The sequence below is a fragment of the Doryrhamphus excisus genome, chromosome 10 (genome assembly GCF_030265055.1).
Source record: "Doryrhamphus excisus isolate RoL2022-K1 chromosome 10, RoL_Dexc_1.0, whole genome shotgun sequence".
Classification (NCBI taxonomy): domain Eukaryota; kingdom Metazoa; phylum Chordata; class Actinopteri; order Syngnathiformes; family Syngnathidae; genus Doryrhamphus; species Doryrhamphus excisus.
In genome coordinates this window covers 2,837,772-2,854,220 of record NC_080475.1, presented here as the reverse complement: position 1 = coordinate 2,854,220, position 16,449 = coordinate 2,837,772, and the positions used below count along the sequence as shown (strand labels likewise).

The 16,449-nt window shown below is 42.3% G+C and overlaps 2 protein-coding genes and 2 long non-coding RNA genes across 5 annotated transcripts in view; 2 read left to right on the top strand and 2 right to left on the bottom strand.

Annotated features, from left to right (window-relative positions):
• Positions 1-2,264, bottom strand: part of LOC131137291 (rap guanine nucleotide exchange factor 5-like) — a 25,647-nt gene extending 23,383 nt beyond the window's left edge. Inside the window, exon 1 of one of the 2 annotated variants that reach the window (XM_058085034.1) lies at positions 1,944-2,264. In XM_058085034.1, coding sequence (XP_057941017.1) covers positions 1,944-2,123 — 180 coding nt within the window. In that variant the 5' untranslated portion in view covers positions 2,124-2,264. The remainder of the gene's footprint in view (positions 1-1,943) is intronic. The other variant, XM_058085037.1, reaches the window with a different exon arrangement.
• Positions 1-8,877, top strand: part of LOC131137293 (uncharacterized) — a 10,621-nt gene extending 1,744 nt beyond the window's left edge. The window contains exons 2-4 of the long non-coding RNA XR_009131879.1: positions 1,949-2,176; positions 8,557-8,587; positions 8,657-8,877. This is a non-coding gene — a long non-coding RNA (uncharacterized LOC131137293). The remainder of the gene's footprint in view (positions 1-1,948; positions 2,177-8,556; positions 8,588-8,656) is intronic.
• Positions 7,788-16,372, bottom strand: si:ch211-254p10.2 (solute carrier family 40 member 1). Its single transcript, XM_058085038.1, has 9 exons — positions 16,228-16,372; positions 15,674-15,779; positions 15,530-15,597; positions 13,725-13,884; positions 13,307-13,422; positions 13,037-13,163; positions 12,702-12,956; positions 10,121-10,795; positions 7,788-8,912 (listed from the first exon to the last, which is right to left on the bottom strand). Exons 2-9 carry the CDS (start codon positions 15,774-15,776, stop codon positions 8,653-8,655), a joined length of 1,764 nt encoding a protein of 587 aa, XP_057941021.1. The 5' UTR covers positions 15,777-15,779; positions 16,228-16,372; the 3' UTR covers positions 7,788-8,652.
• On the top strand, positions 10,004-16,449 carry LOC131137294 (uncharacterized). Its single transcript, XR_009131880.1, has 3 exons — positions 10,004-10,721; positions 12,733-13,168; positions 15,664-16,449. It is a non-coding gene; the product is annotated as an uncharacterized LOC131137294 (long non-coding RNA).

Genomic DNA, 16,449 nt, shown 5'->3' with positions numbered 1-16,449 from the left:
TTGGTTTTTTTTTTTTGGAAAACCTGATGCGGCCCAGTCTCCAGTGGCCCCCAAGTAAATTGAGTTTGAGACCCCTGATATATGTTATCATACGCAGATAAGGCAAAATGCCACTATATTAAATAACACAGATAAAGAGATTTAGTCTTTGGAGAAAAGGTCGGGGACCTGACGCACTGGACTCCACCCTGACAGGCTACATGATGTCTGGACACGGTGGTCTGGGCCACTTGCGTCAGTGCTTCCTGTCATTGTTGCACAGTTTGGCACAAAGATCCAGGCAGCAGGAAGCTGAGCCCAGTATGAGCTAAGCCTGTCAGAGGCTTAGGTGATGAGGGCTAGTCGTGATGTGATGTGATGTGGTTATACATCACAGACTTACTGTTTGTTCAAGTCCATTTCAATGACATTTATAATGGGTGAAACTGAATGCAATACCAGAATATATAGTATGAGTATACTAGGGTCACACATTTCAGCATAATTGTGTTTGTTTATATTTTTATACTCCCTCAGTGGATTGGAAATAAAACTGAATGTGAAAAAAAAATCAGTTTTCATCAATAATGTGTTTCAAAACATCCGACGAAAACCACAACATCGAATACATTTTTTCCTGTAAGAAATGTTAATGCAGGCTGCACGGCGGGCGAGTGGTTAACATGCAGGCCTCACAGCTAGGAGACCCGAGTTCGATCCCACCCACGGGCATCTCTGTGTGGAGTTTGCATGTTCTCCGTGTGCATGCATGGGTTTCTTCCCACATTCCCAAAACATGCTAGGTTAATTAGCGACTCCAAATTGTCCATAGGTATGAATGTGAGTGTGAATGGTTGTTTGTCTATATGTGCCCTGTGATTGGCTGGCCACCAGTCCAGGGTGTACCACGCCTCTCGCCCGAAAACGGCTGGGATAGGCTCCAGCACCCCCGCAACCCTTGTGAGGATAAGCGGTAGAAAATGAATGAATGAAAAATTGCAGGCTGCACAGCGTCCGAGTGGTTAACACGCAGGCCTCACAGCTAGGAGACCCGAGTTCAATCCTACCCTCGGCCATCTCTGTGTGGAGTTTGCATGTTCTCCCCGTGCATGCGTGGGTTTTCTTCGGGTACTCCGGTTTCCTCCCACATTCCAAAAAAATGGTTAATTAAAGGTTAATTAGCAACTCCAAATTGTCCATAGGTATGAATGTGAGTGTGAATGGTTGTTTGTCTATATGTGCCCTGTGATTGGCTGGCCACCAGTCAAAGATAGCTGGGATAGGCTCCAGCACTCATGAGGAAAAGCGGTAGAAAATGAATGAATGAATACTATGTCACAGTAATGTTATCTCACATATACACTTACAATACAATACCCTTACAATATCTATTTATATACTTACATACTGTATATATATACACACATACACACACACATATATATATATACATACATGCAGCATCCATACACATATTCATACATATATACATACATATATATATACACACATTCATACATACACAACACCTCATTACTACACATGTCTGAAAAGGAGCAGGAAGAAGCAAAGCTTATTAATCCCTACCCCTTCTCCACGCCAGAGCAGTTACCAATTCAATAAGTGTTTTTTTCCCCACACATATAATCACAGAATCTTACATAAGACAAAACAACAGACCCAAAAACAAGACCCATCCCCAACCAAGAGATGGCCTTCCAGCCTTTTCAGGACGAGGACTTTGGAGGTGCATCACCATTTCCATCCATAGTGTTTATTAGTACTGTAATCTGGTACCACCTTTAGAGTAATGAGCAAATATCCAGGCTTTTACTCCCATTGTAAACATCTTACTGCAACATTAGAAATGTCATCCAAGCCCAGATTGAAACACGTAGCCTACATGTTCCTCAAGGTTATGAAGCTTGCCTAGTCAGCTAAACGATACCGTATTTGTTGCTCACCTCAGATGTCCTCTCCGGGCCCTTGCTGTGATTCTGCAAGAAGCGGCAGCCATCCTTGGCCAGTCTCTGGACCATCTCCAGTTTGGACAAGTCCTCCTTATCATGCAGGATGCACATGCCGCTCGGCTGCAGCGTAGGGGACACGGAGAACACGTACCTCAGACCACAGTCCCACGACATCACCGCCTTTTCCAACCGGGACAACTCCTGTCTGGGAGCTGATTTGCAAAGAGGTGAGGTGCTTTTAAAATGAGCTTCAGATGCTCAGAGGCTTTTGACTTCCTGTCAGTGCAGCCCACGGAGGCCAGGTATGAGTGGATGCATACGGAGTGAATGACAAAACTCCCTCTCGCCCTTCCCCTGCCTTTCACTACATCGGGAGGGGCGGGAGTTGGGAAACAGGGCAGGTTCAGGAAACATCTGGCCGGCCAAACAGACCCAAAAAGGAAGTTTGAAAATCTCTTGAATGCGGGAGAGCGTCTGGACGTTGGAGTGGGCGGCAGGGTGCATTGCACTGGAAGGTCACACTTTGTTATGAACGTTGTTCAATTATGGACACAATACAGTAAGCAAATGTCATACGTGATTTCATACATGTGCTTGTCACAGATTAGCGAGGAGTAGATATTTCGTGAGCAGACCTCACAGCTAGGAGACCCGAGTTCACTTGGAACATCAGTTTTCATCAATAATGTGTTTCAAAACATCAGACGAAAACCACAACATTTAAAAATGGAATACATTTTTTCCTTTAAGAAATGTTGGCTGCACGGTGGATGAGTGGTTAACACATAGGCCTCACAGCTAGGAGACCCGAGTTCAATTCCACCCTCGGCCATCTCTGTGTGGAGTTTGCATGTTCTCCCCGTGCATGCGTGGGTTTTCTCCGAATACTCCGGTTTCCTCCCACATTCCAAAAACATGCTAGGTTAATTAGCGACTCCAAATTGTCCATAGGTATGAATGTGAGTGTGAATGGTTGTTTGTCTATATGCAAATGCAAATATTACATTTGCAATGACTGTAATTAGTAATAATGTAATAACTGTTTGTGTTTAATGGCGCTCCACATAAATAGTAGCATTAAAGGGGACCTGGCCCTTTTGTATTGAGTTGTGGACTCCTATAGAGCAGCTACACACAATAACCCGCACAGAAAACTTTCTAGATCTTCTGGAACCTGCCCCTAATTCCAGCTGTATTTACTTGGAGTTGTGCTTCCTGTCAAAACGGTCTGTTTAATTTACTCCAAGTGCATCCTTACTATGAACCATATAAGGAAGTCCACCTTTCTGTGACATCACAAAGGGCCAGTTTTAACACGGCTTATAAAACCGAGCGTTTTGAGCCATCACAAACTTTTTTCAGGGCTCGCTTCCAAATGCGCAAACCTCATTATCTGAAACTTTGGCATCGTTTGACATGAGAATACTACTTGTCTATATGTGCCCTGTGATTGGCTGGCGACCAGTTCAGTCCAGTCCGCCTCTCGCCTGAAAACAGTTGGGATAGGCTCCAGCACCCCCACGACCCTCGTGAGGATAAGCGGTAGAAAATGAATGAATTAATGAATGAATAGTAAGTGCTACAAGCCACCCGATTACATGATTTTGCCAAACAACAAGCTTCGGATGAATACAAAACAAAGAGTTTTTTTTATTGTAAGTTTTTCATTTAAAATCAAATTCTATTATCTACACTGCACGGTGGTCGAGTGGTTAGCACGCAGGCCTCACAGCTAGGAGACCCAACTTTGCATGTTCTCCCCGTGCATGCGTGGGTTTTGTTCTGGGTACTCCGGTTTCCTCCCACATTCCAAAAACATGCTAGGTTAATTAGCGACTCCAAATTGTCCATAGGTATGAATGTGAGTGTGAATGGTTGTTTGTCTATATGTGCCCTGTGATTGGCTGGCCACTAGTCCAGGGTGTACCCCGCCTCTCGCCCGAAAACAGCTGGGATAGGCTCCAGCACCCCTGCGACCCTCGTGAGGATAAGTGGTAGAAAATGAATGAAAGTTAATAAGTTGTTAAAAAAAGATTCTTATATGCCTATTAGTATTAATAATGCTATATAAATATTAATTAAAATATTCATTAATTTATTAATGTTAATATACTGAAACTGATTGTAATAAGCACCAATTATATATTAATGATAATATGATAACAAAAAAAATTGTTAAAAAAGATTCAGGAAAGAATAAGTAAAGTGATAGACGCATATGTACTGGCTGCTCAGTACAATATGGCAAATGCAGCAAGTCAACACTCGAAGCACAGTGAATAAATGTGTCATGATGATCCTGGAACAGATTAATTAGTTTCTATGACTTCCAGTGGGAAAATGTTAGCGAGTCCAACCACCTCCGATGCTCCACCGTATCGCTGGAATCTGATAAAACTACCACTGCGGTATTATTTCTTCTTTTCAAAATAAATTTGGCCACAGCGAGGTGTCAGATAAAAAAAGCTAAATATGATGGAAGCAGGAATTGAGGAGCTTTTTCTCATTTCTCAGTTTGCTGAGTCAGTACTTTGGCACACCAGCACAAACTGAATGGCCTTGCAAGGACCCAGTCAAGCATCACACTGCTGACAGTGGTAAAAATCAATAGAACCATCAGAGATAAAATGGTCATAGGGGGAAAAATGACTGCCCTTGGTCAGTCTATAGTATGTAAGATACCACTGATGCCTCTTAACCGCCTTATAAACATGAAAGGTTTCATTTAACAAGCAGGTTCAAATGATCTTCAAATGATCTTCAGCCAATCACTGGGCACATATAGACAAACAACCATTCACACTCACATTCATACCTATGGACAATTTGGAGTTGCTAATTAACCTAGCATGTTTTTGGAATGTGGGAGGAAACCGGAGTACCCGGAGAAAACCCACGCATGCACGGGGAGAACATGCAAACTCCACACAGAAGATGTCCAAGCGGGGAATCAAACCACTCGTCCACTGTGCGGCCTATATCATAACTTGTAAAAACAACACAGAAATGGCCGAGAGTGGAATTGAACTCGGGTCTCCTAGCTGTGAGGTCTGCGTGTTAACCACTCGACCACCGTGCAGCCTGCAATTTTTCATACATTCATTTTCTACTGCTTATCCTCACGAGGGTCGCGGGGATGCTGGAGCCTATCCCAGCTGTCTTCGGGCGAGAGGCGGGGTACACCCTGGACTGGTGGCCAGCCAATCACAGGGCACATATAGACAAACAACCATTCACACTCACATTCATACCTATGGACAATTTGGAGTCGCTAATTAACCTAGCATGTTTTTGGAATGTGGGAGGAAACCGGAGTACTCGGAGAAAACCCACGCATGCACGGGGAATACATGCAAACTCCACACAGAGATGGCCGAGGGTGGAATTGAACCCTGGTCTCGATGGTATTTTTATTAACAGCAAAAAAGCTCTGGAAATTTAGACAAGCAAACCAACAGGTGGCGCCAAAGGACTTCTCCCCAAGTGAGTCAGAGCTTTTCTTCCTGTCACTCGCACTCCGAGCTGTGAGGTCTGCGTGCTAACCACTAGCTAACCACAGCTCCTTATTAACTTTAATTACTACTTATTAAGTCTTAAGTACCTTAATATAAAGCGTTACCAAATGTGATATCGTTTGATATCGATATCTGATTATTTTGTCACGATCATGAAAACCGATGTTGTGTTCATTCCACCACACTTTATCGGCTGATATTAGTGTGGGAAATTGAGAATTGGACAATATCGGTATATTGGCAAAAAGGCTAATATCCAACATCCCAAACAAAAAGTCAAAGAAAAAGCAGTCTCACAAGATTTGCTGAGGTTTTTCCTTTCAAAAACGATACCACCTCATGAACATCCCCCACCAGGGACCTCCACCGTAAATTGCTTCACACATCTTTCAACAATATCATCCTAGTCCACAACGCATCCGCTTGGCCTTGAATATGTACAAACAACCTTGTTATTCATCCTTCTTCTCCTTCTTCTCGCTTTGTAGTGGGGCGACTCCAGTTGTAACGTGCTACAACTGACCCAGTTTTGGGAGTAAATGAATTGCAAAGTGAGAATGCCTAAAGTCAGACTTGTTAGCGTGTGCACTTTAATCAGGGAGTAGCATGAAAAGCATCAGGGATACTGTAGGCCTGCAGCATAGGAAGCAGAAGGAAGTGATGAAAGCTTGTTGCAGTATTTCAGTGATACCCAAATATTTCAGCCTCTCTGTGTTATCCCGGAATTTAAATTATGATGATAAACTATGGATGTGGGTTAGAGTCTCCGCTGGGCATTTCTGTGTTGTTTTTACAAGTTATGATATAGGCCGCACAGTGGACGAGTGGTTCGATTCCCCGCTTGGACATCTCTGTGTGGAGTTTGCATGTTCTCCGCGTGCATGCGTGGGTTTTCTCTGAGTACTCCGGTTTCCTCCCACATTCCAAAAACATGCTAGGTTAATTGGCGACTCCAAATTGTCCATAGTGTGAATGGTTGTTTGCCTATATGTGGAGTAAACTGGTATGTAAATTAACATTTATATGGCATTATTAATACTAATAGGCATATAAGAATCTTTTTTTAACAATCTTATTCAGTCATTCATTCATTTTCTACCGCTTTTCCTTACGAGGGTCACGGGTATGTTGGAGCCTATCCCAGCTGTCTTCGGGTGAGAGGCGGGGTACACCCTGGACTGGTGGCCAGCCAATCACAGGGCACATATATAGACAAACAACCATTCACACTCACATGGAGTTGTTGAATCCTATAGAGCAGCTACACGCAATGACCCGCATGGAGAGCTTTCTAGATCTTCCAGAATCTGCACCTATTCCTTGGATTTCCACTCATGACTCTACTCCTGGCATACCCGCTGCACTGTCATTGGTCTCACTCAGCTTGTACCAGGCATGCCCATATAAGGAAGTCTGGTTAGGGCTCACATTAATTAATTTTCTATTGCTTATCCTCACCAGGGTCGTGGGGGGTGTTGGAGCCTATTCCAGCTGTCTTCGGGTGAGAGGCGGGGTACACCCTGGACTGGTGGCCAGCCAATCATAGGGCACATATAGACAAACAACCATTCACACTCACATGGAGTTGTTGAATCCTATAGAGCAGCTACACGCAATAACCCGCATAGAGAGCTTTCTAGATCTTCCAGAATCTGCACCTATTCCTCGGATTTCCACTCATGACTCTACTCCTGGCATGCCCGCTGCGCTGTCATTGGTCCCACTCAGCTTGTACCAGGGCATGCCCATATAAGGAAGTCTGGTTAGGGCTCACATTAATTCATTTTCTACTGCTTATCCTCACGAGGGTTGTGGGGGGTGCTGGAGCCTATCCCAGCTGTCTTTGGGCGAGAGGCGGGGTACACCCTGGACTGGTGGCCAGCCAATCACAGGGCACATATAGACAAACAACCATTCACACTCACATTCATACCTATGGACAATTTGGAGTTGCCAATTAACCTAGCATGTTTCCTCTTCGTGGCGCTAGTCTTGTGTCCATGTTGTGTAAATAATGTGTTTACTTGTGCAAATGTATGCCCAGGATTTTTTTTCAATTATTTAAGATGTTTAGTTTGACTACCAATGAAAAACAGGTACTGCCACATACGCTTTCAGGCGTAAAGCAGATGCATATAACCAAACAGGAAACCAAAAATCAAAATAAGAGCATGAAACAGGAAACAACCATAAACCAAAACTGCAGTCCAACCTGCCAATGCTTAATTCCACAGTTTGAGGCAAGATCTTAATATTGATAATAAATCCAATATGGAGCGTGAGTAGATTTTAATGAATCTTTATTATATATTATGATGTATCAGTCTAAAACAAAACACTTGACAACACACAATGTGTAGAGGTGACAGGCAAATGTTACAAATAAATTGCAGAGAGGTGATGCCGGTTGTGGGAAGCTTCATCCACTGTACATGACGGAGCTATGAAGACATACCATGTAGCAAAAAAGTCATCTCCGACAGTGTTGTCGCCCTTTGTTGAGGTAAGGCAATGGTGAAGATGATAAGAAGTACAAAATAGGAGTGCTAGTGTTGATTTCAAACATGCCAAAAAAATGTGATTGATGGATTATTCTTCAAATATGTGAGGATTTTAGGACAGTACATCTGGCGAGTGTTTGCTTGATTCATCCACAGGGAAACAAACCAGGGGAAGGAAATTTTATCCTTTTTACGACTGTCCATTAAAAAGGGAAGCTGCCATTCTCATTTTTCACTTGTAGTTCCCTTTATGTTCCTTTTTTTTTTTTTTTTTTTTTTTAGGACATCCTGGAATATTTCCAAGTGGACGTATCAGTAACACCTGTGCCACTTTCTTTTTTTCCAATGTTTTCCTCACAACGGTGTGAAAAATGTCTCCATCCATTCACTCTTTCATGGAGTGCCTTGCAGTAATCCTGCAGGCTTTTCCAAAAGGCATGTCGAGAAGAAGAAGTCCTGCTGTAAATTAGACTAGGACATCCCCTGGAGGTTTTCATTGCCGCCTTTATAGCGGCCATTTATATTCATGATACAGCGTTGCTCCCATTCTATTGCACCTGAGTTCTGGTTTGCTATGTGTCACACATGCAGGGCCCCTGCAGGAAGGAAGGAAGCAGCCGAGGTGAGACAGACGCTTTCTGTGGTGTGCTGAAATGAATGGCTAAGTCACATGACATGACTGCTCCTTTAGGTGTCCCGGCGACGTTTTCTCTTGGCCTTGTGCGCATACAGGAAGTACATAGTGTGTCCGGTGGTGATGAAGAGCACAGAAATAAGAACTAGGATGCCAAAATGCTGCGGCTGTGGAGCAGAGATGACCATTATGAAGTGGAGCAGGTCCATCAGGTAATTCATAGAGCTCTGCACCCCATTTACAACACCTCGCTCGGACTCACAGATGGTCTCCTGTAACAGCTGGGTAACTGTCAGGTCGAAGGACCATAGACCTGAAATAGAGGTGACATTGGGCTTTAATCAACAATTGCGCTAAAAACACATTCATAGTCATAGCAGTCATTTACTGTATTTTTCGGACTATAAGTCACACTTTTTTTTCAATAGGTTGGCTGTTCCTGCGACTTATACTCCAGAGCGACTTATAAATGATAGAACTGTTTATGTTACATAAACACTGTTCATATTTATTTTTATGTGTAGCTAATAACCATTGTGTTAGCATATCTTACATCTATTCAGCCTGTTCTCTATTCTTTTATTAATGTTAGAACTTGCCTTCCAAGACGACCTAATGTCTGTTTTAGTCCAGTACCGTATTTTCCGGACTATAAGTCGCCCCTTTTTTTCATAGGTTGGCTGTTCCTGCGACTTATACTCCAGAGCGACTTATAAATGAAAAAAACTGTTTATGTTACATAAACATAATAGGTTTTTTTCTACCTAGTTATGCATTTTTGGCCTTGTGCGACTTATACTCCGGAGTGACTTATAGTCCAGAAAATACGGTAAATTACTTTTTACAAAATGTAAGTACTGTTTTTCCGGACTATAAGTCGCACTTTTTTTCATAGGTTGGCTGTACCTGCGACTTATACTCCAGAGCGACTTATAAATGAAAACAACTGTTTATGTTACATAAACAAAAACATAAACATAATGTGTTTTTTTTCTACCTAATTATGAATTTTTGGCCTTGTGCGATACTCCGGAGCGACTTATAGTCCAGAAAATACGGTAAATTAAAGGCACTGTTTGCAACGAATAAGCGGCAGCCTAAAGGGGCGCTAACTTTTGAACGTGTGGCTCTTCCTGCTCAGAGCAAGGAAGCTGCGCCCCAGGTGCGCCCCAGGTGCGCCCCAGGTGCGCCCCACGCACATTTACGTGACTGGCGCCCTTTTTTGGGGTGGAGCAGCTGTCTTATAGTCCAGAAAATACGGTAATCCTGCTGGGGGGCAAAATCCAGTCCGTGAATGACATTATTGTGCATCATAAATACAAATAATACGATTTTTGTTGATTTGTGCTGCTGTTTTTTGTTATGATTTTTTTTATTGCTATGTTAGGAACTTGGTGAAGCAAAAGTTTTAAGATGAGGTTGAACTAAGCTTTCCAAAAATGTGACCCAGAAAACAATTTAGTTGAGCAACCCTGCAGTCAAGCATACCGCCGGACCATTTCACCGTGCGTGTCCACTCACCGATGCGTGCTGTGATCACACCCATGAACAACAGGATAATGGAGATGTAAGACTCGGGCGTGCTACCAGAGGGCACGTTGTCGAACAGCACAGTATTGTTGGTCCAGTGGATGGAGGAGCGGTCCGGTAGAAGCGGCTGATTGCTGCCTCCCCTCAGAGGATAAGTGTGTTTTTGTCTTTGGCTCGCCATCCCTCCGAGCTCAGAGGAGGAGTTCGAGGTAAAGTAGGGCATCAGCAAGCTAAGATCCATGGGGCTGCCCGGGGCAAAGACGGAGCACACGCAGAGTAGCAAGCAGCCCAGGTGGAGGCAGCTGGAGATGATGCCGGTGTTGACGAGACCGTATGTCTTCCTCAGTCTCGTAAACATGACAGTCCCCATCAAGCCGGTGATGGCCGAGACGCCCATCAGTAAACTGAGGAGGGAGCCGCTTATGCCCTGAGTGTAGGCGTAGCCGGTGGTGATGCAGTCAAAGCCCAGCACTGTGGTGTAGAGGAACGCCAGGCCCATTCCCGCCAGGAAGACAGGCTGGTGGTAGTAGGCCGTCCATCCTTCTTTGCACGTGCTCACCAGCCAGCGGAACCTCCGGAAGCACAGGGGGAGGTAGGTGATTTCTTTTAAGTGTAGGCTGCCGTCACTGTTGCCTTCTGCCAGAGGCTGAACAACTTGGCCTTCCCCTGAAGATAAACAAACGTCAGTGAGTACAATAATATACCGTTTTGCTACTGATATTGTCATAAACTTACAAAAACGACTGAAAAGTGTACTTATGTACATAGAATAACATATAAACCTACATGTTCATGGAATTAAAAATTATATTAACTATTTAAAGAGCACTGCCGCAAAGCATGATGGGAGATCCCACTAGACTTATTTAGCATATCCAACTGCTACACTGCAAATTAGTAAAAGTTGTATATTGCGGCTGTTGGAGTGCTTCCACACCCAGCGATGGTTGGTTCAATTCCCAATTTGAGCTCAAAGTGCCAATTTATTCTTCCTTTCATGCTACGTTTTAGCATATTTCCACAGCATTTCAGTCCAGCTTTTGCTTCCGAACAGCTCCTGTGTTCATTCGAAATTGTGATTTCACAATTGCAGCGATATGTTTTAACAAGGATAGAAAAACGTTACAGTACAGTGTGTGACTTCATATCATTCAGATTATTAAAATAAAAATTATTATTATTAAAAATTAAAAAAATCTATGCATGTGAGTGACTTCATAATCTTGTGGCCAACATGGTAGGTTGATCATTAAAATAAAAAATAAAATAAAATTAATTAAAATTTAAAAATTCTATGCGCGTGAGTGACTTCATAATCTTTTGGCCAACATGGTAGGTTGATCATTAAAATAGTAAATAAAGTAAAATTAATTAAAATAAAAAAAATTCTAACAAAGGTTTGAACATTTTGTGTGTTTAAACAAGAGAGAAATGTGATATAATGATGAGAAAAGTATATGAAGTCTATGGTGAGGGTTTTTGCAGCCTTAAAATATATATAATAAGAAAAAAATGTCGGCTACTTTAAATTTTTTTCCACTTATTGCATGCTATTTTGTCAGACTTCTGGACATGCTGAAAGAATGTAGATGTTATGCGGCCGTACGAGGAGTATTGCAGCAATATGTTTTAACAAGGATACAAAAACGCTACAGTACAACGGAACAGCATCTGGACGAAAAGTTTCGGTCAGAGGAGTGAAATGCGCGTGAGTGACTTCATAATGTCTTGTGGCCAACATGGTAGGTTGATCATTAAAATAAAAATAATAATAAAATTAATTAAAATAAAAAAAATTATATGCGCGTGAGTGACTTTATAATCTTGTGGCCAACATGGTAGTTTGATCATTAAAATAAAAAAATAAAATTAATTAAAATAAAAAAATTCTAACAAAGGTTTGAACATTTTGAGTGTTTAAACAAGAGAGAAATGTGACAAAATGATGAGAAAAGTAGATAAAATCTATGGTGACAAGGATACAAAAACGCTACAGTACAACAGAACAGCGCCAGGACGAAAAGGCTTGGTCAGAGGAGTGAAATGCGCGTGAGTGACTTATTAAAATAAAAAATTTAATTAAATTAAAAAATTCTATGCGCGTGAGTGACTTCATAATCTTGTGGGCAACATGGTAGGTTGATCATTAAAATAAAAAATACTAAAATTAATTAAAATAAAAAAAATTCTAACAAAGGTTTGAATATTTTTGAGCGTTTTAACAAGAAAAAAATGTGAGAAAATGATGAGAAAAGTAGATAAAGGGGGTTTTGCATCCTTAAAATACATATAATAATTGAAAAAAAAATATTGTGGGCTACTAGCAGTATTCATGCTATTTTGGGATATATTTCCTGTCCTCTGCGATAAATAAGGAAACATTGTACAAAACAATGTCAATATTTTGGCATGTACGTACACAGAAAAGCAGTCTCAGAGATGCTCAACAATTTACAGTCACGCCGTTGTTATGATTGCCAATATGGAACCCTGCCTTTTTGTCATCCTCCATAGATCAGGATGTAGTCTTCTAACTAACAAATATCAACATAATCCATTTTGGGAACAATACCTTGTGATCCTCTCCTCTCCATCCCTTGCAGATCGGTGTGATCCAGCTCCACCGCTGGCGGTTTGACTGAAAGAGCAGGAACGATGCGGTACACCCGGGACAAGAAGAAGAACTCCACTATGAGAGACACAAGGTTCCATCCCAGGATGAAGCCACATCCAACTACATTGGAGGCCAGGGTCATGACCTGTCCCACCGCTAGCGGGGCCAGGATGTTAGTCACCTGATCTATCCGCCTCATGGTGGCATTCATTCCTTTTGTCAGGATTAGAGAAGCAGGTGCGTTAAAGCTTTTTGCACAACGCCGCCATTAACGCACGAGCGAGTCCTCTTACCAGCTAGGTGGCCCCGGTTGTAGCCGGTGATGACTACGATCCAGTCCCGCTGGATGGCAATGGTCAGCGCGGTGCTTGCAAGGTTTGCCACATCTGCCAGGACGATCACCACCGTATAACAAACCACCTTGTGTAAGTTTTTACGATGCAACATGTTATTATGGAAGCACAAAAGAGTAGCCACATAGCTCACGTCGCCACACAGCCGTTATCCTATCCTATTGTCGCGTAGGATTTGAATACAGGAAAGGTACGATGTCGTCTACTCACGGTAAGCCAGCCGTCCCAGATCTGCTCGATCCTTTGCTTATATGAGAACACCAACATGAGCACGATGCTACATATTGTCACTGAGATGTTCTGGATGAAAAGAGACGCATGTGCAACTGAAATGAGACGGGGAAAGAAAGGACTCAATGTATAGATTATATTTTTTTGTTGCAAAACCGAACCCAGACTGCAGAACCTTAACGCCTCGCTGCTTCTCTAGAAATCAAATCAGGAACTGATTTACACTTGAGACGGCGGGCTGGAGAGGAAATGCAATTTACCACACGGCGGGGATCGCAAACCAGCACGCATCCCCCCCGACCTCAAGATTGAGATCCGCTGATTTATATCCCGCTTGTCTGATGCACCGGTAATGCATGCTAAAAAAAAATTTCCAGGTGGCTGTGAAATTGCGTACCTTTATTCCGAGGATTGCGGTCGACCCAGTCTCCGATCAGAGCTCCGAGTAAGAGCACGGAGCCGGCCACCACCAGGCCGAACACTGCAGTCAACAGCAAGTTACGTCCGTACAGCTCGATCAAGAACACGGAGATGGCAAAGTGCCACATTCGGTCACCCTGAATGAAACAACATAGAACGCCATCATCGTCATCATCTGTTTGCATCGCTCTGTGTTTTGCATTGACCCGAATATAAGACGTTTGAGAAACAGGTGGCGCCAAATAACTTCTCCCCAAACGAGTCTGCCATTCACACACATCAGATGCTCTTGACGGAAGTGTCTTATATGTTGGGCACGTTAGGGATTATGATGCTAATTGACGCTAGCTAAAATAGTTTTACAATACTACTACCAGTTGTCATTTCACTGATATCAGAAACATGGCACCCGTCACGCAAATGTGCATGGGGCGCACCTGGGGCGCAGAGACACATGTTCAAAAGTTAGCTCCCTTTAGGAAGATGCTTCATCGTTGCAAACAGTGCCTTTAAATTAAAAACATAAATACATGTATTTTCATAAATACCGTATTTTCTGAACTATAAGTAGTTCCGGAGTATAAGTCGCACAAGGCCAAAAATGCATAACTAGGTAGGAAAAAACATAAATAAGTCGCACTGGAGTATAAGTAGTATAATTTATTTTACAAACTACTTAACCAAAACAGACATTACGTCCTCTTGGAAGGCAAGTTCTAACAATAAAAAAATAGAGAACAGGCGGAATAGACACAAAATACACAAAAAATAAAATGAACAGAAAAGGTGTCCAGTGTTTATGTAACATTTATGTAACAACAGTTTTTTCATTTATAAGTCGCTCCGGAGTATAAGTCGCACAAGGCCAAAAATGCATAATTAGGTAGGAAAAAACATACATAAGTCGCACTGGAGTATAAGTCGCACAAGACCAAAAATGCATAATTAGGTTGAAAAAAACATACATAAGTCGCACTGGAGTATAAGTCGCACAAGACCAAAAATGCATAATTTAGGTAGAAAAAAACATACATAAGTCGCACAAGGCCAAAAATGCATAATTTGGTAGAAAAAAACATACATAAGTCGCACTGCAGTATAAGTCGCACAAGGCCAAAAATGCATAATTAGGTAGAAAAAAAACATACATAAGTCGCACTGGAGTATAAGTCGCACAAGGCCAAAAATGCATAATTTAGGTAGAAAAAAACATACATAAGTCGCACAAGGCCAAAAATGCATAATTTGGTAGAAAAAAACATACATAAGTCGCACTGCAGTATAAGTCGCAAAAGGCCAAAAATACATATTTAGGTAGAAAAAAACATACATAAGTCGCTGCGGAATATAAGTCGCACAAGGCCAAAAATTCATAATTAGGTAGGAAAAAAAAACATACATAAGTCGCACTGGAGTATAAGTCGCATTTTTTGCGGGTAATTTATTTTACAAACTACTTAACCAAAACAGACATTACGTCCTCTTGGAAGGCAAGTTCTAACAATAAAATATGAATAGATGTAAGATATGCTAACACAATGGTTATTCAGCTACACAAAAAATAAACATGAACAGAAAAGATGTCCAGTGTTTATGTAACATAAACACTTTTTTCATTTATAAGTCGCTCTGGAGTATAAGTCGCAGGAACAGCCAACCTATGAAAAAAAAGTGCGGCTTATAGTCCGGAAAATACGGTTTCTGAAGGGCAAGGGTGGTAGAATGACCTGCCATCGAACATACACCTTTTTGCCTTAATACCTTAATTGAAGTGATGCTTACCCACATTGACAACGCTCCACTGACATAGATGAGGAACTTAGGACCCTTGAGGTAGATAAGCGCCGACCCTACAAATGGAACGACGGTGACACAGCAATCAGCTATGATGCAACATATTGTGTTTGTGTCGTTAGGTCAGCTCACCTGGTATACTCCTGGCTTTTTTGGCTCTGGCATTCCTGATGTCGTCAGACTCGAACTCGACCACAACGCCGCCGCATTGGGAGGACTCTGCTCGCTGGGACATTGCCTTAAAGAGATGGTATGCTAGTTTTTTTTGAGTGTAAAAAAACATTTTTTTTTTATGGAAAATATACAATATTCTGATCTTTCGGACAGAATTTCCACCAGTAGGCCCGACTTTGTGTTTGTCACTGATTGACAGTTGAGCGGTGCTAGCCATTGAGCGAAAAGCTGTGGACTAGATGTTCAGACGTCAGGGATTTAGGTTTTTTTGCACAGCTACAGTAATGTTGCCCGATTGTTGCTGAGTGAACCGGAATCTGGGAGAGTACCGGAAAGTAAAAATACGGGAAAAACGACCAAAACGCAGGAGTTTCCCAAAGAAAACATGAGCTTCGTACAACAACCTTTAAAAGCAGACTACAAAGAAAAATATCCACAAGAGACCATCGCGTCCTTTGAACCGATAGAGCCGTCATCTGATGATATTCGATGCCAAAGCGTGCTTCTCTCACCTTTTCTTCTCACTCAATCCTTGCTGCTGTTTCTTGATGATGTATGTTGTGCCATGTATCCTACATCGGGAAAACCCGTCTTTCCCGAGAGCTGGAATTCAAGCTGTAGTATTCTGAAAGGCTTAATAACATCACAGTGCTCAAGTGCACCATTGTATGAAAGTGCCAGAAAAGCAGAACAGGCGGCGCGGACAACAAAGGCAGCCAGCATATTCCACAGCA